The sequence below is a fragment of the Cupressus sempervirens genome, chromosome 9 (assembly GCF_028749045.1).
Source record: "Cupressus sempervirens isolate cs-2001-9-10 chromosome 9, ASM2874904v1, whole genome shotgun sequence".
NCBI lineage: Eukaryota > Viridiplantae > Streptophyta > Pinopsida > Cupressales > Cupressaceae > Cupressus > Cupressus sempervirens.
This window is the reverse complement of record NC_143126.1, coordinates 820,983,936-821,007,623: the sequence shown is the minus strand read 5'-3', so window position 1 is coordinate 821,007,623 and position 23,688 is coordinate 820,983,936. Positions and strand designations below refer to the sequence as shown.

Genomic DNA, 23,688 nt, shown 5'->3' with positions numbered 1-23,688 from the left:
ATTGTTAGGATATTTTGGCCCTAGGTATTAATTTTGAGTGTCTAGAACCTTCTCGAGTGGCATAAAATTGTCTATTTAAGAAATGTCCGTACATTGTCTAGGACAGCTGTGGGTGATAGTTCGTAGCTTTGTCCTGAAAATTACTTTAATGAAGGTGCCCATGTGGGTTAGCATATTGGAATTCTAAATTTTTTAATTTTGCATTTGTGGTGATAATAAGAAACACATATTCTATTCTCGCAAATAGTTGTTATTTCTTTGTTTCTATTATGTGTTTATGCTATTAAGGGGATCACCCTTCATTAGTAGCTCTTGTGAGTATTGGTTCTAATTATTAGGGATCTCTCTACTCTTTCTTTTGTAATGACAACAAAGGATACTTCATCCTCATCCTCATCATCACCATTGGTTGACTCTTCATTAGTTACACCTTCTTTAACAATATAGCATCACTTCTTCTCCCTTCCTTTAGAGTTAGACCATCTTTTGTTGGCCCCTTTCCAATTGTTGGTCTATCTCCAGTCATTGGTCTCTTTCCTAATAGGTTCTAGAAATCTAGCAGCATAATGTCCTACCTTATTTTAGTTAAAGCGGTTGAAAGGAAGCTTACCCTTGTACTTTCCTTTTCTTCTGACCATTATTTTTTCGAATAGAGCATCCAACTCTTCTTGTTTGGCTTCTTCAATATATAGACTCTCCAACTCTCTCCTGTGTTTGGATGTGCTTACTTCTCCTCTTTCTCTTAGTGTTGCAACAAGTAAAACAAATATTTTCAATTCAATTTCAACCTTGGATGGTTGACTATTGTCAAAGTTGTTAGGTTCAAATACAGTGAACTTGCCTATCAAAGAATCAAGTGATACATCCATCTTTTCTATGGTTCTCATCTCTTAAATGGTTGAAACTCATATGAAATACATGGGTAGCATGGTCCTCAACACCTTGCTCATGCATTCATATTCTTTCATTACTCCTCTATTGTTAAGATTAACCATGGACAAAAATAAAAATTAAATGCAAATATAACCAATATCATAAAATAGTAAATCACATAGAAGAGAACACAAGAGACAAATATTTAACATGGTTCATCCAATCCCTAGGCTATGTCCACCAACAAAAAGTCCAATATTATTATTATCTAGTGATTACAATCCACAATCCCTTATAGCTCAATAGCATCGCAAGAAGGTACAATCTCATCATACATTATGGCATCCCTAACCCTAAGCCATTCTATACAAGCATTTTGCCGCTTACAAAATGAGGGCTAGAATAAGTCATCCAATAGAAAAATAGTAGCCAATGCCTTTTGTAATCATAAAGTCATTTGGGCCATTAGGGGCGCTACCCCCACAAATCTTCGCAAAGGCATTGCCCCTCGAGCCCACCTTGTACTGTGATAGGGAGCACACCTGGGGCTTTGTCTAGGACCTTGCAAGGGGCATTGCTCCCAAAACCCCGTAGTAAAAATTTGGGGAGAAATTTTGTTGAATAAAGTGAGAAATTAACTTTTGAGTTTAATTGGGCTCCACATCATAACATTTACATGCTCTGATGGCTAGCATGGAATCTTTTACCCACTTGCCATAGGTTTCAATCTCTTCACCTTCTTGCATCCTATGTCATCAAAATTTTCTCTCAGGATTTCATCTTTAGCCCTCACGATATGCTTATCGCTACCATGGATAACTTTTAGCTTCTTCCACATCTCATATGTTGTCTCCAGTTCCTCCACATCTTTGTACTCAAATTAGGATAGGATTCTAACTAGAGCATCCATTGTGGCCATGTGTATCTTCTTCTCCTTTAATTGGTCACTGCTAAGTTGACTAACTAGTTCGACATATTTGACCTCCACTTGGGTCTAGCGAGCATCTCCAAGAGTCTTTAGATGCAAACACATCTTCCTACACCATGAGTTGTAGTTTTTCTTAGAAAACTTTGTGCATCTCTTTTAAACATCTTGATCCTTTCCTTGAGTTATTTAAACTCTTATCTCTTGAGGACCTAGGCTTTGATACCAATCGTTTGTCCTACCATAGGACAATATACTAAGGAGGGTTGAATTAGTATACTCACTGATTTCAACTTTTTCTCTAGATCTCACTTCACACTTATCTACAATTTAGTGCTAGCTATAACTTAACTGATCAAGATTAAGCAAAAATATAGAGCATGAGAATATCAATACATAATAGATTATTTATCTCATAAAAACTTGACTAGGATAAAATCCATTATGTGTGAGTCAATCCTCACAAAACTTGCACTCTTCTGAAGTGCGCCCAATCAAGAGATTATCCCTATTAGAAGATTGTAACTACATTGTTGGGTGTCACCCTATTAGGGGATTTTGATAAGACCTATTAAAGTCTTTCCCTATTAGGAGCATCCTAATTAAAGGACATTGGAACACAAGTTAATGTGTCACCTTGTTAGGGGATTTATACAAAGAACATGTTAGGGTCCACCTTCAATGAGATTTTTTTTTGTAAAGATTAGTAAAAAACATGAAATGATCTAAAAATTTAGCTACTACACTTATCTTGAAATATAACATTCTTCATATCTCTTGATAGGTCTGGAGCTAAGCTCTTTCTTCTCTTGGCTCTCCAATTTTAGCCTCTGATCACTTGTGTGTTTGGCTCTCCTTACTTATGTACATGATATACCTTATGTTTTTTGGGCTTTCTCACCTCTCCTTGGCACAATAACTCCTCAAAGATGACCTTTCTCTAATCACTCTCCTTCCCACTTTGAGATTCCACTTTAGCTCGACCCTTTTAACACTCTTTTTATTCTCTTGTAAATCTAACCTTTACTCTTACAACTCTATTTTCTTTTATAATTTCCTCTTACTTTGCTTGGAAGTCTTGATCCATGAATTCAAAATTTGAATTCTCCCCCTACTACTAGCTAGACTTCCTTTTTCAGTAGTGTAGCACTCTTGTCAAATGTAGCATGTTCATATAGGAGTCACAAGTGCCATGTCTCTTCGATGACTTGCTCTTTTTGGAAAGAATTAAAATTTAAATTATGTCATATGTTCCTCAATCTATTCCCCATCACCATTAAATTTGACATTGAGTGCACTCTTACACTCTACATGACTAGACAATTATAGATTCCTTGCTCCATGCTCATCTTGCTGACCTAACCAATCTAACACAATAGATTGTCTTATTTCCCTTCTTCTTTGCATCCTTTTGCTTATGCAAACTTCACTTAGCATACTTTATCTAAGTGGATCACCCTTTTCATTGCCTCTACTGGGCGGACACATTTTCTCTACTCTGATCACCCTTGTGAATTAGAGTCACATAATAGTGTGCTTTATCAACCATTTCTCTCTACCAGTGTTGGATTATTTATATGTGTTTCCATCATGATAACACATTTGATGACTAAGTCTACTAGTTTATCTACTAGTTAGTCGTCAAGACACTCAGGCCAACAAAAGTCATCCTTGACCTTGTAGTTTTAGTGATAGTTTAATTGCAGATGCAACAACCCAAAGTGCACATTTGGGAATTTTGACATCAATTTCTTGTCCAAGTAAGGGATGAAGTCATCCTTAACCCTGGGTCAAGGTTGATATCATCCTTGTCCAATGTATAAGTAGAGTTCAACTTAGGTCAAATTTCATAGTTTCTTGTGCTCAAAACAAAAATTAGATCATCTTGGACTTCCAAAGAATAGTAAATTAGGCATTTGGCCTTTTTCCCTTTATTGATTTGAATGATGAACACAATCTTATCCATATTCCTTACATTTCCTTTCGTAGATCAGACTCACACAAATCTTCATATTTGAGGATCAATGTCAAGGAATCCACCAAACTTGCAAGGTTGAGATCCTACGGTTTAGCCTTTCTTCTATTAGTGACTCTTCCCAGATCTACTTTATGGGTTTTCTTCCTTTTGATTCCCAATTTTAAGGGTGAAAGTGATTACTATTTCTTCCTTTACAATAATAAACATTATACTAATAATATTATTATTTACATATTTCAAAATATTTATTAACAACACACCATTTTAAAAACTGTTTGATTTTGTACAATAAAATGATGTTTAAACAACCCAAAAAAAATGTCAAGTGGAAAAGTGCAAATAGTAAAATCTTAAGCGCTTAATCATATTAGATTTCAAAAATCCATAGTTCTACTCAATGTTTTTGGGTTAGATTTTGTGGCTATTTTTTTGCATTAATATTTCTTCTAACAGTGGACAACTTGTGCTCTTGAAAGAGAAGTCACAAGTTCAAATCCCACAAGGGGTAAGCTATGCATGCCTAGTTTGGAGCACAATTAGATGTCTTTGATAAAGAGTATAGGTAGTTGCATATTACTACCACCACATGTAGGCCAAAAAACATGACTTGTATTATGGACTTTAAAAGCTTCTTTCCTTTCCTTCTTACAAGGAGTATGGGATGGTCCCTGCCACCATATGTAAACCTAAAAGTGTTACCAACATTATAGACAATAAAAACTCATTTCCTCTCCCCTTTTTTCCTCTGCATTCAATCCTATGACTGATTAGAAATTGTAGAGAAAAGATATTGACTTATGCACTTGTCACACTAAGAAAATAAACATTAGTACAAATTCCATAAGATGATGTCACTTTTTAGGTTTGACATCCAATTATGACTAATGATAATATTTAATATAGATGTAAGTAATTTAACAATCATTATAGTTAACATCTTTAAATAATAGATGACCAATTAGAATATATTTACAATATGAAATTTTTTATTTTAACATTTAATTTGAAGAAAAAATTAATTAACCTTTATTATTACAATATAATTCAATATCAACTCACAATTTTATTTTATTATGTTTGTAGATGTTGGAACTACAATTGGAACAATTGTTATGTTGTTATTAATGTCAAACCTTATGGTGTGAGTGTTCCAAGGGTTGCTTGCACTGCTCCTACGAGACCTATCTTGTCTCTTCTAGATACCTATTTACCTAGGTCCTTGATTGGTTTAGATGATTTACTAAACCAAACCAAACTCCTCTCCAAGAGTTTGATCCCTTGTGCTCACCCGCATAAGACTAACACTTTGTTTTGGTACTCCTCTCCACACTTCACTTAGAGTGATCTAAGTGCAAGTTCTTTACTAACTTCATCTTTCAATTTAGGGGCATCTACCATCTTGAGATTACTCTATTTTCTTCCATTTGTGGCCATATGGAAAGATCTTTAGACCTCTTCCTTATTGATTTCAAGTTTTTGACTCCAAAAAGCCTATTTAGGCCTAGTTCCAATTAGCCCTAGCAAACCACTATTTCCTATCTCTTGCTAAAACTCTCCAAAAAAACCTATCAAATAAACTCTAGATTCGAACACCCTTTTGGATTCTCTAAGATATTTTGTAGGTCTCAAAACCCTAAGTTGTCTATATAGGTGCTTCCTATCATGTAGGTCAAATAGGACTAAAAGACCTATTTCCTAGGACTAGGCCACAAACTTGCTTAAAAAATTACCTAGATGGATTGATAAGGCATCAATCTCCAAGACATTTCAAGGTATGACTAGTCCCTCTTTGGAACTTTACTTCTTCCATACAATACTTCTATTCCCTGCATGATATCATTGTTTCAATACTGTCAAACCCTTAACTAGACCTTCCTAGCTCGCCTAAGACTTGGCACTTAAAATAGTAAGATAACTCCTCTGGACTCCTAGCTTTATATACAACATGTACAGAGGCCCCACTTGAAGATTCAACCACTTATTTTGAGTTCCCATGGTTGAATCTCATGTGGGAGCCATTTTCCCTAAATCTGCCTGACTGAGACCAACAGATTGTCCTAAACCAATTTATTAAACACACCAAATCTACTCTAGACCCTTAACACATAAAATGAAAAATTCTTCTAATACACTATAGAACACAATCCAACCACTGTAGTATTGTTCACACAAAACTCAAAAAGTTGTTGTAACACAATCCAGTCTTTTATTCCACACACCAAAAATTACAATATCTCCAATCTCTACTACTTAGATTCAAGCCTTGGCTCTCATATATTCTATATACACCATTCTAGGGCTTGTTAGTCGAGCATAACTTCCCAAAACTCGAGGAATCCAAAGTTGCCATGCAATAATTACAAATGTTGTCATTACAATTTTTTAACAACATTTGGCATCTTTACACTTATGCCTCTACCCTTGTTTTTAGGACCTCTAACCTCCATATCTCGAAGATCCAAAGCCTTTTACGTCCATAATAACCATGTACACAACCATTAACCACTCTAACCTCTAAGACACCTTAAAGACTCAATCTCATTAAGTCCTAACCTTATGAAATGTAAAAACAACTAACAAAGGCTATTAGTGTGACCTTAGTCCTAATAACTAACTCACCTAGCCGACATTGCATGAGACCTTCTAAGGTCTAAAAACAACCTAACCTAAGCTCTTGTCTTGGCTAGAGTCAAGTACAAGCCAAACAATGGAGGTTTCCTAGGTGTGCTCCTACAACACCTTACTAGTAAGACATTTGCTAACAATGTAGAGTGACATATTATTTGATTAATGAAGAGGATTTGAAAATAAAGATAACAAGATGAACTACTAAAGTGGTTAAGTAAAGAGGAGTAAGAATGATGGAACTACGAAGGGCACTTAATCAGTTAGTATTTGACAAGATAATATGTTATGTGATCATTGTAGGGATTTTAGAAGAAAGATGGGTTGAAGTGTAGAAGAGATGATTGATAGAAGTCAAGAAGTTGTGTGAAACATAAGTTTGACTGAGTGATAGGTTACTAGGTCAATGAAGAAGCTAAGCATTATCGAGCAAAAGATTAAGGAACCTAAGTATTAGCTAAGTGATCGTAATGACTAAACAAGATGAAAGAGATTGAACCAAGGACTGAGCATAGTATTGGTCGAGAAAACCAATGTAACCGAGTGAGACATATTAGTAGGAATTGAGCTACCTAGTGATGATCAAGATGAAGAACATAGTGATGACTAAGTGTCATTGTATGAACACTTTGTGAAAGAATCAAGATTTAAGGTCGACATAGCTAAATTGATGGAATAGTCAAAATGCATTGAAGATGAGGATTGATGGGTTGGCATATTTAATGCATGAATTAAGTTTGTTAAATGATCTAAGGAAAAGATTCAATGAGAAGTTTTCAAGAAGTTTCAAGGAAAGAAGTAGAAGGACAAAATGATGGATAGATTCAATGAATCTGATCAAACCTTACAATCTATAGTTATGTTGAAGTAGCAAAAGATTAAACCTATCTATTTAAGGAAGCATATGGGATGTTTTACAATGTTAATTGGCTAGCAAATTTGTGAAGAAAAAGTGAAGAACAAAGTTTCAAAGGAAAGTGAGATGGTGAAAGAGAGATTTCTTTAAGTGGTTCCAAGGAGATTAGAGATGGAGAATAAGATGAAGACTAGTCAATAAACCAATAATGAGCCAAATGGAGATCTAAACATGCAAAGTGAGTTGTCTTTTATCAGATCAACATAGCTATTATTTCCTAACTATTTTGGCAATAAAATCCTTTAATCAAGGTTGACCTAATAGTCATATTGTAAATCTTTTGATCAAGGTGACATTCTATTGAGATGTTGTCAAAGATCTCTAACAAGGCCACTCCTAACAAAGTGATTAAATCCTTTAACAAGGTCACACCTAATAGTGTGTTTTGAAACATTTAATAGGGTTGGCTCTTAACTGATCTCACTTCAGAATAATGAAAAAGTGGTAGCATATTGCTTGGTGGTTTTTCCTAGATTGAGTTTCCATGTTAAATAGTGGTGTCATAGTGAATGTTGTTTTCATGTTTCATGCAATTTATTTTTATATTTTTCTATAATTCGTCTAACACTAAAACAAAGAGCTAAGTGTTGATATGATTAAGTTGAGTTATTGATCATATGTTATATTGCCTAAGTGAATTCATGAGTTTGATTAAGTTGTTTGAATTTGTCAAAAGTTGAATTGGTACATTTGGACCTAAGAATAACTGATTCAACCCCACCCCCCTTCTCAATTATTCTAATCATTCTAACAGTAGAAACATTATCCAACTCAATTATGAGTTCATAGTTTCTGAGGGCCCAAAAGAGAAATTGGGTCATTTTGGACTTTCAATAAGCTGTAAATTAGTCATTTGTCCTTTTCCGTCTATTGATTTCAACATTACACACATCCTTATCCATATTCCTTGCATTTCCTATCCAAGATCAAATTCTTACATATCTTCGTACTTGAGGATCAACACCAAGAAAGCCAACAAACTTGCAAGGCTAAGGTCTTGTGCTTTAGCTTTTCTTCTCATAGTGGCACTTGTTAGATCTACTTTGTGTGTTTGGTCCCTTCCTTTTGATTACCAATTGTAAAGGTGGAAGTGACTACTATGTCTTCCATTACAATAACAAACTTTATGCTAATAATATTAGTATTTATATATTTCATAATGTTTATTGACAATGCTCCATTTAAAATACTATCTATTTTGTGTGATAAAATGATTTTGAAATAACCCAAAACAAATTGGCAAGTGGAAAATTTTAAATAGTAAAAACTTATGCACTTCATCATATTAGATTTTTCAAATTTATAGTTCTAATCAATGTTTTTTGGTTAGATTTTGTGGCCATGTTTTTTGCATTGATTTTTCTTCTAGTGGTGGACAAATTGCGCTCTTGAAAGAGAGATCTTAAGTTCAAGGCCCATAAGGGGTAAGCAATGCATGCCTAGTTTGTAGCACAATAAGACGTCTATGACAAGGAGTAAGGGGTAGTTGCATATCACTACCACCAGATGTAGTGATGTAGTGCAAGGCAAAAGAATCCCTAGAGGAGATGTCTTAGCCCCCAACAATTAACCACACAATGAATATAAACAATAACACAGAAATTTAGATCCAAAATAAAATTGATTTCTGAATATATTGATCATGGTTTCATTATGCCCGGTTGTAAGGAATGTCAGGTCACAGTAAAAAACATAAGTAATTACAATAGTAATTCTACAAGACCTTGCAAGATCCAACCACTAACCAGCCGCCCAAACCCACAATTTGGCAGAAACTCCAAGAAGAATCTAAACTTGTGCTTGCAATCCACCAAGCAACCTTCTTGTTTTCCAAGCCCCCACTTAGCTACTAACTCCACTCAAACTTCATTCCTTTCAGTTATTCCATCTTCTCCATGTTGAATTCAATAGTAATTCAAGACTTCACAAGACCCTTTGTTTATACCCAACTAAGCCATAGGTCAGCCTAGCAAGTTACAAATTAAATAAACCCTAACATTAAATATATATTTGAGCCACAAATCACCTTGTAACAAGTATTAAATACAAAATGCCTTAGTCAGCTTACAACACCCATTAAATGTACCTAGGATAAAGATCTAAGACCCCAAATAGATCCACACACATCTTTAGATCAATCCACACTACATGCATTAAATGCACCAAGTTGATCAATCCAATCCACAAAACACCATTTAGAAAACTATATTGCCAAGTGTCAGCAAAATGTCTAGCCAAGCATTATCAAGCTCCTTTAGGTGTCAAGTACCTTCAAGTGTTGAGTACCTTCAGGGGTTGAAAGCGCCAAGCATAGCCGAGAAACAATTTACGTCAAGCTCCTTTAGAGACCAAGCCCCTTAGCCAACACTACAACCAAGAACTACTCAATAGCGACCAAGCATCAACCCTTCTACAACCAAGTCCTCCAACTTCAAGGTCAAAACAACTCCAACATCCAAGATTTCCAACTTCTCCAGGATGCTCCTATATTAGACACCCCAGGTGTGAAAAGATGTTCTTAGAGGTTAAACATCTTGTGGGATTCAACACATAAATCCAAAACTGGTTCTTCACATACATGTCCTCCAAGTATTCAACTTGCACACTCTTTCCCTTGTCCCACTTCCGCAAACCCTTCTCAACAACTAACAAATGGTTACTCTACTTCCTTGCATCCTTCTTTGGTGTAGCATAGGTATGTTTTCCACGCTGATCTCTAACCCTTTTAGAATTCTTCAGTTCAACTATGCTCCCAAAACTCAAGTTCCTTCTAAAGTTCTTCATTTTGCAGAGGAATCACTAAATTCTTACTATCATCCTTCTCAACAATAATCACATTCTTGAATCAATTTTGCGCTACCCTGCACTCATATTGCCAAGGTCTACCGAGTAATATGTGACAACTACTCATTTCCACAATATCACACAACACCTAATTAACCAATCTAAAAATTAACAAGTTACTATTCCCTCACTTCCAAAGCATGTTCATCTTGCAACCAACTGATCCTATAAGGACAATGATATTGTACTCTCTTGAAACCAAGTTTATGAACCATCTCCCCAATAACTAGGTTAATCCACAATTACATCCCAACATTTACCTCCAAATTTGCAACAAGTCATGAACAAATTCCTCCTTTGATGAGGTTCCAACATCTTCTTACCAAGCAACACTCTTTGAATCAGCAAGTTCTCCCCATCTTGCTTGGGTTCATTCATTGAATGGTCAACCTCATTCACTACAACAATTCATATGTCGCCATCCTTCTATGAACATTCAAAAGATTTGTATACTTCTTCACCACATTTGTAGCAAGTACCCTTAAATGCACCTCTATTGTTCTCTTCCTCTATCCAATAGGTTTTGGTTCATCTTCAATTATTTGTTTATCCTTCACAGAGTGTTCTTTCTTTTCCTTACCTTTATAATTACCTTGATGTCTTCTCTTCAACTTATCTTTTGCCCTTAGAGCATACTGATAAGTATCCTCAACCGAAGCAATATTCAACATACCAATCTGATCTTGAATATTGAATCCCAAGCCATTAATATAGCTAATCACCTTTTCTTTAGACAATTCTCTATGTCTAGACCGAATTGTCAACTTGTAGAACTCCTTAGTATAATCTTTCACAGTGATATGCCTCTGCTTCAAATTTTGCAACCTCTTAAACAACTCAAGTTCATAATCAACAGGAATGAACTTAGCGTTCAATTATGCTACCATTAATCACCACCTAGTGATCTTTAGTTCACCTTCTTCTTCTCTATCTCTTTGTAATTCCTTCCACCAAAGAGCAACATGTCCCTTCAGCTTAGCTTGTGTCAACCTCACTCTAAATAGAACACCAATATCCTCTAACTCAAAATAGTCTTCTAATTTCCCAATCCAATCAATTAGGTCTTTAAAATTCAAAGTACTCGAGAAATTAGAAACATCCATCTTATGCTTCACCTTCAAGTGAACCCCAAATCTACCAAACTAACTAGCCTTATCTTCCATAGGTCTCTCCATTTGATTGATTCCATCTTCACCACTAGATCTAGCATCTTCAAAGTCTTCAAGGGCTCCCTCATAACCATCTTCAGTACCCACATTCCTAGGTACACCAACAATAGCTCTCATGATCCCATTCTTCATCAACTCCATCTTAGATCTAAAATCCAATCTAACCTTCTCTAAAATCCTAGTCTCCACAACATCAAAGAGATCATCAATTGCCCTAGGGTCCAATCTTCTTAGAGACATCTTCCAAAATCTTCACAAACCCAAATCAATCAGCTGGATCCAACCTTCGCTTTGATAAGATCAACCCACTAGATCAAACCTTTGCTCTGATACCACTTGATGCAATGCAAGACATGAGAATCCCCATAGGAGATGTCTTAGTCCCCAACAATTAATCACACAGTGGAATATAAACAATAACCTAGATATTCAAATCCAAAATAACACCAATTTCAGAATAGATTCATCATATTTTCATTCAACATGTCGGCTATAAGGCCTTTCAGGTTACAACACATAAGCAATCACGATAGTAATTTTGCAAGACCTCACAATATCCAACCATTAGCTAGCATAGACCCACGATATGGTAGAAACTCCAAGAAGAACCTAAACTTGTGCTCGCAAGCCACCAAGCAACCTTCTTATTTCCTAAGCCTCAACTTGGCTACTAACTCTACTCAAACTTTGTTCCTCTCAGCTGCTCTATCTTCTTCATGCTAAATTCAGTAATAATTCAAGATTCCACAAGATCCTCTACTTATAACCAACCAAGCCACAAGTCGGTCTAGCAAGTTACAAATTAAATAAACGGTTACATTAAATACATATTTGTGCCACAAGTCTACCTGTAATAGAAATTAAATACAAAATGTCTTAGTTGGCTTACAACACCCATTAAATGCACCTAGGAAAAAGATCTAAGACCCCAAATAGGTTGACACACATCTCCAGATCAATCCACGCTACATGCATTAAATTAACCAAGTCGGTTGATCCAATCCAGAAAACACCATTCAACAAACTACATTGCCGAGCATCAACAAAACCTCCAACCAAGCATTGTCGAGCTCCTTCAGGTGTCAAGTACCTTCAATGATCGGGTTCCTTCAGGGGCCGAGCATGCTAGGCATAACCAAGCAACATTTTATGCGAGATCCTTGGGAGACCAAGCCCCTGACCCAACACTACAATCAAGAACTACTCAATAATGACTAAGCATCAACCCTCCTATGACTAAGTCCTCCAACTCCAAGGTCAAAACAACTCTAGCATGTAGGATTGCCAACTTCCCCTAGATGCTCCTGCATCATGTAGGTCAGAAAACATGACTTTTATTGTGGGATTGTAAAAGCTCCTTTCATTTCCCTCCCACAAGGAGTATGGGGTGGTCCATGCCACCATATATGTAAACCTAAAAATACTATCAATATTATAAACTATACAAACTCATTTCCTTTCCTTCCCTTTTTTCCTCTACATTTAATCTTATAAAGGACTAGAAAGGGCACTGGTTAATCTCCAAACAAAATGCACCAAAGACAAAATAGAGTCAAACATGTTTTTTTTTTAGATTCACAAAACTACAATGATTTTTTTCTCAAACTTTTTGCTGTTTTCAATTACAAAATATGCAGATCATGAAGATCAAATGGTGAAATTTTAATAAAAAAATCAATTTGTTTTCAATTTTTTTAAAATTTAGTCAACAATACATTTTGTAAGGAGGATAGTTGTGTCCATTATAAAGTGTAGAGAAAAGGCATTGACTTGTGTGCTTGTCATACTAAGAAAATAAATACTAGTACAAAGTCGAAATGATGATCACTTTTTAGGTGTGACATCTATTTATGAATAATGAAACTATTTAATATTTAATATAAAAGAAATCATTTAACAATCATTATAGTTAACATCTTAAAAAAATCCATGGCCAATTAGAATACATTTTCAGTATGAAAAAATTCATTTTAACACTTAATCTTAGAAAATAAATAAATTAACCTTTATTATTATTATTCAATATCAACTCACAGTTCTATTTAATTATGTTTGCACATCAGCCGAGAGGTACCGTAAGAACTCCCTGCCCCCAAAAAACGCAGCTGTTCGAATCTTCTGAGGACCCTTCCTATTTGTATAACTAAAATATTACTCTAACTCCACATTACATATTACAGTTATGGAATAATATAAATGTATAGTTTATGTTTGAGTTCTGCAAGACAGATGATCAGAAGCAAGCTCTGACACACCATGGCCTGTGCTGTCCCGTCCTGACCCATCTTCTGGTTCCCCTAAGGCAGTTGCTCCCACCTGGATTTTCCAGGCATGTGAATGTCAACATCAACATTCTGATCACTCCCCAACACCATTCCTCTATTCTGCTGATCTAAGGCACTACAGAGAAGTGTTTTTTATAGTCCATGGTAATAATTTATTGGTTGACATATGGTCGCAGTGATATAAAACTACCTCATACTTTAAAGGCACCTAACTGAACTACAACAGCATACATACCCTACCCATATGGATTTTGAACTTATGACCTCTTTTTTAAGAGAAGACCAACTACCCCTTCTAATATTTAACAAAATAAAATGTCATATCTCCGATCCCCAAAAAAACAAAATGTCTCTGACCACCAGTTTATGCACTAAGGAAAGAAACAGAGATAGCAGAGCTTTGCAATCGTGTCCTGTTTTTGACCATCTTGAATGACAAATCATATAGTCTCGTCAAATCCCACAGAACAGGAACTTGCAGGATCTCTGACAGAGATATCTGTAGGTGACATGTGAATTCTCATCGCTATTTTGTAATCATGACTTACAGGGACGAGCCTGTTTAAATAATTTTAGTATTGGATACCGTATAATTCTAGTCAAAAGCCTAGATTCTTTCACTGACATTGTGGGGTCCTGTTATGTTAATTCTATCAGCTCTAGCTTTTCAGATATGCACGGATTTCTTCAGTTAAAAGAGCAAGATTCGAGCTTTCTAGTTTGTCAACTGCCTAAGCACGCAAGGAACTGTGAAACTGACTCGTGTGTTTCCTTGTGAAGGTTGAAGTCTAACTGTCTTACAAGGCCGTGGTCTAGTTGTACGTTGAAGCAAGTTTATTATGATGGTCGTGGTTAGTAACCTTGTGAGCTCATGCTCCTGTGATATTTCAGTAATTTAGTAGCAATTAAAATAAGGGCTGTCAATTGAAAATGACTCATTTTCTTAAGACCGGTAGCTCAGGCTCGAACTATAATGTAGTGATATTACTCAGAAAATGGGTTTGTCATGGACCTTACTCTTTGATAAAATGTTTGAAATTTTTGAAATGCAGAGATCTTCTAGATGTAAACCCTTGGTTCTGTTGACTAGTACTTAACCCTTACTCAACATTAAGCAGCTCTCACCAGAGACGTCCCCAAAGTCTGTGCACCTCAATTTCTATGGGATTGTGGTTTTTACTGTATTCTAGAATGTTCCTGGGAAAAAATATTCCTTCAATATTAAAATGTCTCTTTATCAATTAGCATCAAATGTAAGTTCTGAACAGCCCTCCTTGTTTACAACCAACTCAATTCACCATTATCAGAGAGATGGCAATCGGGCGGGAGGACCCAAACCAACCTCTAAATCTCTAGTATGGTCCAACAAAACATCCAAACACTTTGTGTTGACATCAAAGATAATGTAGACATCAAAAGTTAAGTGACACTTGTGCACAGCATAACTTTGCATGCATAACACAAAAAATCATATTTCTTGAATCTGTTCGTTCCTTGTAAAACTGAAATTTTATTTTACAAATGTCTCCAGAATGAATCATGTGATGTAAAAATAGACAAAAATTGCCCACAATTGGAGCACACAGCCAAGGCAAATTTATCACAAATCATTCTCAGAGGCTGCTGAATATCCTAGTTGTTCAATCTCCCAGCTTGTCGGAGGGGCAACCTGGTAATGTCTAGGAACATATTCCTGCACACATTTGGTATTTGAAATGATTTTAATACCTATAAGCAGAGATTAAACACAAGATAATCTAAATTGCTAAGGAATCAAGTTGTTCAGACCAACCATTGGAGAAATATAAATCCTTGAGATTCATTAAAATAAAGAACTCCAAAATTACATCAATATCTTTTGCATTCTCTACCTCCATCTTCGCTATCAGTTCCTTTGCTGTTGGAGCAGACACTATAATAAGCCGCGCTGCAGGCTCTATAAACCCTTCTTCAACACCTTTGTCAAACAAGGCAAGCAAGCAATTGTAATAGCCATCAACATTCAGGAGCCCTACCTGTGATTCAATAAGGATTAGAAAGAATTAATATTACAAAGCTTCAGAATAAGAATCAATGCCTATTACATTTGATGGTGCTATTAAAGCATAAAACTGAAGAGCTAGATGAAGATAGTTCATGATTAAGAGCCGATTATATACCGGTTTATCATGAATCCCTAGTTGAGACCACGTGATCATCTCCAATAACTCTTCCATTGTTCCATAACCACCTAATCAGTCAAATATTCAAAGTATCAAAGATGGGCACTCAAAGGATGTAACGTCACAAGTAAGCAGCATGTTTTCCATCACAGAGGCTGTAGGAATGGAAGATGTGCAATATTTTATAATTAATTACCAGGAAGAGCAATGAAAGCATCTGCATGACGAGCCATTTCTGCCTTTCGCTTATGCATGTCAGCAACAGTCTTCACTTCACCAACTGGCTGACCTGATATCTGCAACATAGTTTACCACCTGAAATAGGCTATATAGAAATGCTGAAAAATAAGAATTTTCATTCATTAACAATGTCTCTTTGAGCAAGAAAATTGAATTGTAGTAAATCTTCTAAATGTCATACCAAGAAACTGGTTAATAAAATATCCAATTTTTGGAGAAAACAGATAATATGAGACCAAACTGATGATTATTGTTAGGTAATTATAGTAAAGGAATCTGTCTTGTTTCAGAAATTTTTGAGTTCTAGTCGATTTCCTCCAAGTTGGTTCCTTTCTTCTTCTTTTAATGTTTGTTTTGGGTCTGATGCTTTTTTGGATTTGCCTATTTCACTTTCTAGACTCCATATTTTGATTTAGACTGCTTTGTTTTAAAATTTGACAGTTGATCTTTTGCAAGTCTTGTTTCTTAAAGCAATTATCAATTTATGTGGCGATGACTCCAGTTTTGTATACCAAATTAATGGTTTCAAGCTTCTGGAAATGATACCAGATAAGCTACAAGATAGATTGAATCAGAAGAACAACATTAGCTCTCTAGTATATTAGCAACAATAGATATATCTGGTACTGAAGTAAAAGGCATATCAGCTTCAGCATGAAGGCAGCATTTTAGAGTTTAATTTATATAACTCTCTCTAGTTACATTATATTTCAGAATGGCAACTTCCAGCTTCACTCGCTTTTTACTTCGATTATCAAGTAAACAAGAAGTGCTGAATGAAAAGCTAATATTCAATCTTCAAATTACCTGCAACTTATGATTTTACAGCCCAACTCAAGAATGATGTTGGTTTACATCTTTGAAGTTCATCTTTAGCACTCAGCATGGCATGGTTGAAACTTTCTCTTTTGAGGGACTCATAAGGACTTTGAATACCAATGTGCATGCTGAATGCCAAGATTTGGATGCGGAGGCGGGCAGATGCAGGGGGAAGCTCTCTGGATGTGTAGCAGTCAACAATTAAACTTATCTGGCATCTTCAGTGATGTCTTGGCACTTTATTTATGGTTGGCATCATGTTTTCTTGGCACCATGCATCTGCATATTAGATTGACTTGGCATCCTATGCACCGTGCGCCTTTAAGTTAACTGTCATGAGCTTGTTCTTGTGGTCAACGCTTTTCCTTATGATCGATGGTGTATAGCAATCGTGTGTAATGGCATGGGTTATCTTCTTGTCGTGTTCTTTCTTATTGGATGGCAGTTCATATTCAGTTTCCTTGGTATTATAATATATTTAACTTTCTAAATTATTACTATGGTTATTATTTATTATTATTATTAAATTATATTGTATTATAGGGAGATATTATATTAATTGTATTAAGAATATTAAATTAAATATTTTTTTTGCATATATATACACATGCATCCATATGCATCTGCATCCACCCCCTCTCCACCCCCCTCACAAAAAAGAAAACAAACTTTCATCCCACATGCACTTCTGGATCCGCATCCAAATTCTTTATTAAGAATAAGGACAGTTAAAGGCTATTTGCCCAGAATCTTTGCAGCACAAGATATAAGACAAGAACGATTTGTATGATCAGAATTTGGTAGAAAAGAAAAGGTATCTTTGACATCTTTAATGTGAAAAAATAGATTCTTAAATTTCAGCACATAAAAATTATTTTAACATAAAAATACAAGTTTTAGCAGCTACATAAGTCACAAGATGACACTTCCTTCAGGTCTACATCACATTCATTAATCATGAATTGATTTTTGAAATATCTTGTCTTCAAAACATACCCATGGTTAAAAATCAAAATTGCTGTCTTCTCAACCTTTCTAATTCCGAACATACAAAAACTCGGTTGTACGATCACAGACATCTACACGTCCTCTAAAGCTAACGTTCATTTATGTCACTTAACAAAACAGGTGATATAGTCACAAACATCGGATTGTAATTTATACTTGGATGAGCGATGACTACACATGCTATAGCTACAGGAAGCCTATTTTGCTTACCAGCCCCAAATTCTGAAATGGGAGTTGAGAATTCAATTACAACTTTGAAAATCATAGCCACCACATGCTTGTTTCCCATAACCTAGATAAGGATTTCTATCAGTGAAGCTTTAAGCAACAGTGTGGTAGCACTGACGGAACCATCCACAAAATTGAAGAAATTCATAATGCAACTAATTCCAAACAATCATTATCCCCATATCCACATCCTTTGTTGTGGTCTAATTTACTCACAAAATGGATTGGTTACTGCATACAGAGAAATGTATTTCAAGATATTTAGAAGGCCAGGTAAAAATCCTTTTATACAACTAGAAAAGAATTTTCTAGTGATATGTTGCCTGTCTGAATGTATAATCATCTTACATCTGCCAGAGGGTAAGTCTTTAGGCTGAGCATACTCTCAGATGTCTAAAGGCTACCAGGCTATTTTCTATAAATCATCTCAAATTTCAGAAAACGTTTATGATATTAAATTTCTATTGTAAACATATGGCTTATGGATTCATCTTAGAATCAAAGTAAAATCCATTACAAATCGTAATCTTCACTAAGATTTGTACAGTTCCCATAAGTTAGTTTCTTAATGCCAAAAGAGAAGGATAGAAAATTGAGTATCTGAGTCATCATCTCACAAGCAAGCCGAAAAGGAATAAGGATTGAAGGGAAACCCCCTTTACTTCCAAATTGAAAAGGCACAATGTTAATAATCCTCTAACTACTACTGAGTGAATAAAGTTGCAAGTATAGAGATCAAAATAAAGAAAACAAACATGATGTAAGGTTATCTTGTGAAAAGCACTTGCCCTGCACCCTTGAGATCACAGGTTCTGTTTTTGTGATGTTAAATGGACGTTTGGAGGAACACAAAACTTCTCGGTGAATGCAGCCAAACATTGCCCTGCGTGATTTTTAAAGGTATGATCTGATTTGGGTTTACTTGGAAAATGATTTTGAAGGTGAATATTTGCAATGCATTAAAGATGATTATATAAGAAAACTCAGATAGCCCTGATTCTCAGAGAAATGGAGAATGTTACCCCTGGCCTCAACATTAATATTACAAATAAATTCAGCGAGATCAGATAAATAAAGATGTTCATTCTCCCTTTTGAAGGGCATCAAAGTGATCTCCTTTCAGCCATTCTGGAATGTATAAGAACTTTACAAACTAGTAAAATGTGTTCTCAGACTGGTTGGGGTACAAACCCTTAAGATAATAAACTTGATCTGTGGATCCAGTTCAACACAATGGAGCATTAGATGATAGTAAGCCCACAAGCAGTAACCAATTGAATCCTAAGAATAACATTGCAAGTTATTATTTAGCTTATTTTGAGGCCAATTTCTCTGCTCCTAAAGCTATAATGTCAACAACTGATCTGTATTGCTGCATGTTAACTTGAGCTGGTGAAGCAACCTAAGGAAATGAATGGAGGTCCACAATCAGAGCAATCTGTTGCATAAATATACTTAAAAAGTGACTTCATAAAAGAAAAGAGGGTACCAAATCCCAGTTGAGAAACCAGTCATACCTCCCGAGGCATGAGAGCAGTTGGAATTACCCTGCATAAACAATATGCCAATCAAACAAATGTATTAATAAATAACAGGAAAATCCAGGGGATCAAAATCAGCAGCAAAGTTTTCCTGCAGAAGCCAAGTGATGGCTTTGTCTTTATGAAAATTTAATGAAATTGCATCCATCTAATCACCAACATTCAAAACCCAATTCCTTTACTAACCCAAGAACATTACAGCCACCATTGTAAACAGTCTGAGAAACCATCCCCATAAGCCCAACACTTCCCCCGCCATATACAAGGTCTATTCCCCTCTTTACCTGCAAAATAGCCAAAATGCACCTCAGATACAACAAGAACAGCATTCTGAAAAATACAGAAAAAAAAATCATCATGATCAAATTCCACTTGTCTTTGCCCCCTCTAGCAGAGAGATATAACAGCCATGACAAATTAAACCCATCCATTTCCTATGCAAAGCCATCTCAGAACTCTGAAGAAAATGAGTCCAAAATGAAAATGATCAAAAAGCTCAAACGTCAAGACCCCTAAGTGCTTGAACCCTTTAGGAGGCATCACATAAATCAATACAAATTCGACACATGTAATCCCCGTCTCAGAACTCTATGAAATTGTCTATGGTCGTCAAAAACTTCAAACATGTATATTTATAGCATGAAAATCTCCATATTAATTCCTTCAGTGCTTGAATCCCTGTATCAGCGATAATAGGCAACTAATTCAATTCATCTATTTCCCATGTAATCTATGTTTAGAAAAATTGTTTTCTAAGCAAACTACAAAACTGTGTGATTTAGAGACTACAAAAAGAGTTGGTAAGTAGAATCAATGAAGGAATAAACTACATATTTAGATAATGCCCATCTAAGAATTCAACTTACTTATTAATTGATAAGCTTAAGGGGCTTTCTATCGACTGGTTCATAAGGCACAACACTTGGTGAAGGTTTTGCAAATGGGTTTGCAAGCAGAGTGGGTTTAACTATGGAGGAAACTCCGTAATTAAGCGCGCTCGAGCTGAAGGTGGGATGGGAGTTGGGATGGGTGACCTCCCGAGAAGTGCCGGTGCTTCACCTCTCTGAGCATCACCTAGATCCAATGAGTGCTAAGTGTTCTATTCTTTGTCATGAGAGATGGGTTTGTGTAAACCACTACTCATGAAATATGGGTCAATGAGTTTGACTAAAAAACTACACAATAAAATCCTGATAGCAATATACAATTAAAAAAGTAGACACGATGTACATTAGTCCTTTGAAATCACAGGGTCAAATTCTGGAGGTGGTTTAATAGTTGTAGCAGATATTACAAGCCTCCTCAGAAAGAAAATCCATCCATCTCCCACAAAAGCCTTTGTTAAGAAGCCTATATTCTGATCATTCTAAATCATTCAATATACAAACCAAAAGATAAAATCAGAGACTGGGTTTTTTTTATTATCAAATTCTATACAACAGATATACTACAAAAATGATTGCTAATTCAGTCTAACCATTTCATCAAGCATGTTGGGAACAACATTTCCAATTCAATCCAACTATTCCATGTAGAAGGTGCCCCCAACGCCATTGATAACTTGATTTAGCCATTCTCCATGCACTATAGGGTTAATCAAAATAAATTCTGATTATATTACAACGTGCAATTGACAACCCAATAACAGAAACGGTAAGGTCTGATAAGGAAACAAAATACTGTTATAACCAAACCCATCTCCAAACTGCAGAGAGAAAAACAACCCAAAACACTTAAAAAAGACAAAACTATGTTCGTAGTTACTACATGAAGATGCCAATTGTCAAATTCCTTGAATGCTTTACTTCCCGTAGCAGATATCACATACCATAACAGATTTAATCAATCCCATGTCTCTCAGAAATTATACACTGATTAATCCTAAACACAACCCGGAGACCCATGACAAGAACAATCATCGGAAATTTCATATACATAAGTACCAATTCAATCGGTCTAGACTCTATTCCCATACAATCCATGGCTAAGAAAATTCTTCTCTGACACTACTATCTAAAATCCTGTGAACCCGTGATTTAAAAAACGGTGACTGTAAACAGTAAGACCATATAAATCCATTCATTCAAGCGGCCAATCATGATTAAATAACTATAAACTGGTCAAACTAAAGCATATAATCCGGTTGCCCTAAAGCAAAAACACTAATGACTAGCACCCATTCCTCATGCAACCCATGGCTGCTTTTCTAATCAAAATTAACTAGCACGCCATACAATTAATAGGCCTGCAGCCAAAAAAATAACAATTGGGTTTGATTTAGAACAATAAACACACAAACTAGAGACATGGCTTCAAGAATTATATATGTAACGAGTTTATACCAATTCCTTGCCCAGATCAAGGGCAGCATCACTGAAAGCAGTCTTATTGCCTGAGCTGCTCCCACAGAAGACACAGATTCTCTTGAAACGTCCTCCGTTGGTACTAACATCAGCCCTCTCCATCTTTTCCTACTTCATAAGTTAATCGACTCAAAACCATCCACTCTGTCAAACACCCATAGCATCAATATCAACCATTTCAGTTCAAACAATTTTATTATTTTTCAAGAGGCAAAATACCCACGACATCAATCTCAGCCAATTCAATTCAATTGACAATATATACTCAAACAACATCTCCTCTGCCAAACACCCATAACATCAGTGAAACCATTCCAATTCACTTTATCAAGAAAACTGAAAAGTCTTTAAGCACCATCCAAATACTTTTACTTCAAAACAATGAGAATTCCATTTGTGTATACACCCAACGGAAACATGGACACAAATTGCAAACAACCACCAAATCTTTCTACTCCCATGTCATAATTCTGTTCATACCCAACTTGAAAAACACCAAAAAATTAAACACCATTCAAATCTCTCTCCTTCAAATTCGTGGGAATTGCATATCTGAACATGCCCAAGTTTAAGAAACCTCAAAATATTCGAACAGCATCGAAATCATTTTGGTCGAATATCATTAAAATTCTACTTGCAAACATACCCAGCTATTATTCTAGCCTAAATTGATAATTTTGATGATTGGTGAGATGGTAGTATTAGATTCTGGTGGAAGAAGTATTATGCTCCATGATTGGAAAAATCGAAAGCCAAGACTTAAAAATAAGAGTGAGAATTTAAGTTCCGTGACGCAAATGCGATGGATGCCACCATGGAAAACAGTGTTTGATTAGATCACGGCTTATGTCTAATGACGACATGAGGCCCTAATTATAACCCCCACGTGAAAACAAATCCAAATAATCAATTAAATAAACGACCTAAACTGAAACAAAGCTCATTAAACTGAATATCTCAGAAACAGTAGAAATGGATCTACCGAAATCCTTTAGACGCCCAGAAGCATTTATACTTGTTTGTTTTTACTGCTGTAGATTTCTAAGTTTCAGATTGACCTTTTGGCCACGACGAAAGCTTCAGCACTCCATTTAGTCATTGACAATTGTTTGCAAGTTTTAACGGTTTTAATTTACAAACAGTTGTTAAGACCGCACCTATCGCAACTGACATACCCAACCCTGTGTTAAGTACTGCAGCGGGCAGCCAACGATGACAAGAAAAGAAAATGGAGATCTACAATCAAAAAACAAGATGGGTTTGACGATGGATGTTAATGGGTCCCATCTGCTGTGTATTTTGGGCTTCATCCTTCAAATTCATGGGGCCCTCATGGAGAGAACAATCTCTTAATATAGAAAACAATGAATGAAATGCTATTCATAGAATACGTTGATAATAGTAAAAATTTGAAGCGGGTTGGTATCAAAATTAATATTTGTTTCCCGTTCCAGTCTAGTGTAGGTAGGGATGAAGAAGTTTTACTTCAGATATTTATCAAGGTTTGAATATTTTTTTTCCAAATGAAATTATTTTAGAGAAAGTATTTTTATTCAGTGAATTTCTCTAATAAAGTGAAATTCATAATTTTGATTTCTTTTTCTTTTTCTTTTTCTACTGGTTGTAGGTATTTTCCTCACAATCTTTTCTTTTCTATATTGAAATATTGATAAAAAATGTGGGCGAAATCACCCTTTTCAATGTGTATGTGT

At 35.6% G+C, this 23,688-nt stretch overlaps 1 protein-coding gene across 3 annotated transcripts; it reads right to left on the bottom strand.

The window, feature by feature from the left end:
* Positions 1 to 15,034: 15,034 nt before the first annotated feature.
* Positions 15,035 to 23,143, bottom strand: LOC149541213 (cytokinin riboside 5'-monophosphate phosphoribohydrolase LOG1-like). Of its 3 annotated transcripts, none has more exons than XM_089802221.1 (8): positions 23,035 to 23,143; positions 21,956 to 22,120; positions 19,800 to 19,897; positions 19,590 to 19,620; positions 15,974 to 16,073; positions 15,775 to 15,845; positions 15,487 to 15,630; positions 15,035 to 15,308 (listed from the first exon to the last, which is right to left on the bottom strand). In XM_089802221.1, the coding sequence occupies exons 2-8, from the start codon at positions 22,076 to 22,078 to the stop codon at positions 15,216 to 15,218; spliced, it is 660 nt and encodes a 219-aa protein (XP_089658347.1). In that variant the 5' UTR covers positions 22,079 to 22,120; positions 23,035 to 23,143; the 3' UTR covers positions 15,035 to 15,215. The 3 variants fall into 3 exon arrangements, with proteins under 3 accessions (XP_089658347.1, XP_089658346.1, XP_089658345.1); XM_089802220.1 differs by lacking the exon at positions 23,035 to 23,143 and adding an exon at positions 22,623 to 22,831; XM_089802219.1 differs by lacking the exon at positions 23,035 to 23,143 and having other exon boundaries at positions 21,956 to 22,845.
* Between the last annotated feature and the right edge of the window lie 545 nt (positions 23,144 to 23,688).